General features: G+C 47.0%; 1 protein-coding gene across 1 annotated transcript in view; it reads left to right on the top strand.

Annotated features, from left to right (window-relative positions):
- Positions 1–1,166, top strand: part of nxnl1 (nucleoredoxin like 1) — a 9,220-nt gene that overhangs the window by 5,847 nt on the left and 2,207 nt on the right. The window contains exon 2 of the mRNA XM_014027287.1: positions 923–1,012. Within this exon, the coding sequence (XP_013882741.1) occupies positions 923–1,012 (90 nt within the window). The remainder of the gene's footprint in view (positions 1–922; positions 1,013–1,166) is intronic.

Below are 1,166 nucleotides of genomic sequence, written 5' to 3'. Positions count from 1 at the left end.
ACCCCACCACACCGCCAGCGACCAAGTGCACCCCCCCAGCCATCCACCCCCCGGAACCCAGCAGCCACCCCGGCCAGCGGGCCACCCACAGGAGGAACCAAGAGCCACATTCCAGGAGACCAAGCAGCACCAGGGTGGACGGAGAGCCAGCCCTGCCCCCGGCAACCGTCCAAGCCCCGAGCCCACCCACAGCCCAGGACCTCACCCGGCGGTCCACCCTTTTTCAGGACCCCCTCCCCAAATGGCAGTTGGGGAACGGGATGGGAATAAAGACCCTGACACCCACAACCCCACCCCCAGATGTACTGTTGATGCGTGTTGTTCTATAGAGCAATTGAAAAAAGGAAAGAAGAAGAGACAGAGGCCGGCGTGGTGCCAGTTTCCCCTCCACCACTACTCTAACCCAAAACCCTAAGTGTCTATATGCAAACCTTGGGGGGTGGGCACAGGTACAGGAGGCAAGAGTGGTGCCATCCGGCCACCTATAGGCATGAGTGCCCACCATAAGTTCCAATATGTGAATTTCATGAAAATGTTATGAGTGAATGTCTAAGATGTACAATTGGCCTTGAGAATCTTATGATTTTAATATTTGTTGAACACTTTTAGCATCAGCAGCAAAAACAACAAACCCAAACATAATTTTGTTTAATTCTTCTGAAACTTATTGACTTCTAAATGTAGACCTGTACAGCTTTTATCTTTAAAAGCTACGTTTTATATGTGAAAAAGTTTGTAAACACAAAATCTACAATTTCAATTATGAAGACCTGAATCTGAATATTTACATTTCTTTCTAAATGTCATGAGCCTATAATTTAGAATGTGAACATGGAAACACAAAGACCCACACATTTTAATACCTAAAGGTGTTTTCTTGCCTTGGAAAGACACCAATAATGTGATTTTTTTCTTTCTTTAGTTTGGATCACTCAGAGGAAGAGTTTGAAAACTTCCTCTGGGAGCTTCCCAAAAAGACCCTGTTCCTGACCTATGAGGACCCCTACAGGAGGTGAGTGGGACTGAAGGTTACACTCCCTGCTGAGGAATAATGAGAATGTAAATATGCTTCACTGCATACACTCACCGGCCACTTTATTAGGTACACCACGCTAGTAACGGGTTGGACCCCCTTTTGCCTTCAGAACTGCCTCAATTCTTCGTGG

The sequence above is a fragment of the Austrofundulus limnaeus genome, unplaced genomic scaffold, assembly GCF_001266775.1.
Source record: "Austrofundulus limnaeus strain Quisiro unplaced genomic scaffold, Austrofundulus_limnaeus-1.0 Scaffold631, whole genome shotgun sequence".
NCBI classification, from domain to species: Eukaryota; Metazoa; Chordata; class Actinopteri; order Cyprinodontiformes; family Rivulidae; genus Austrofundulus; species Austrofundulus limnaeus.
This window is presented reverse-complemented; position numbering and strand designations above follow the sequence as displayed.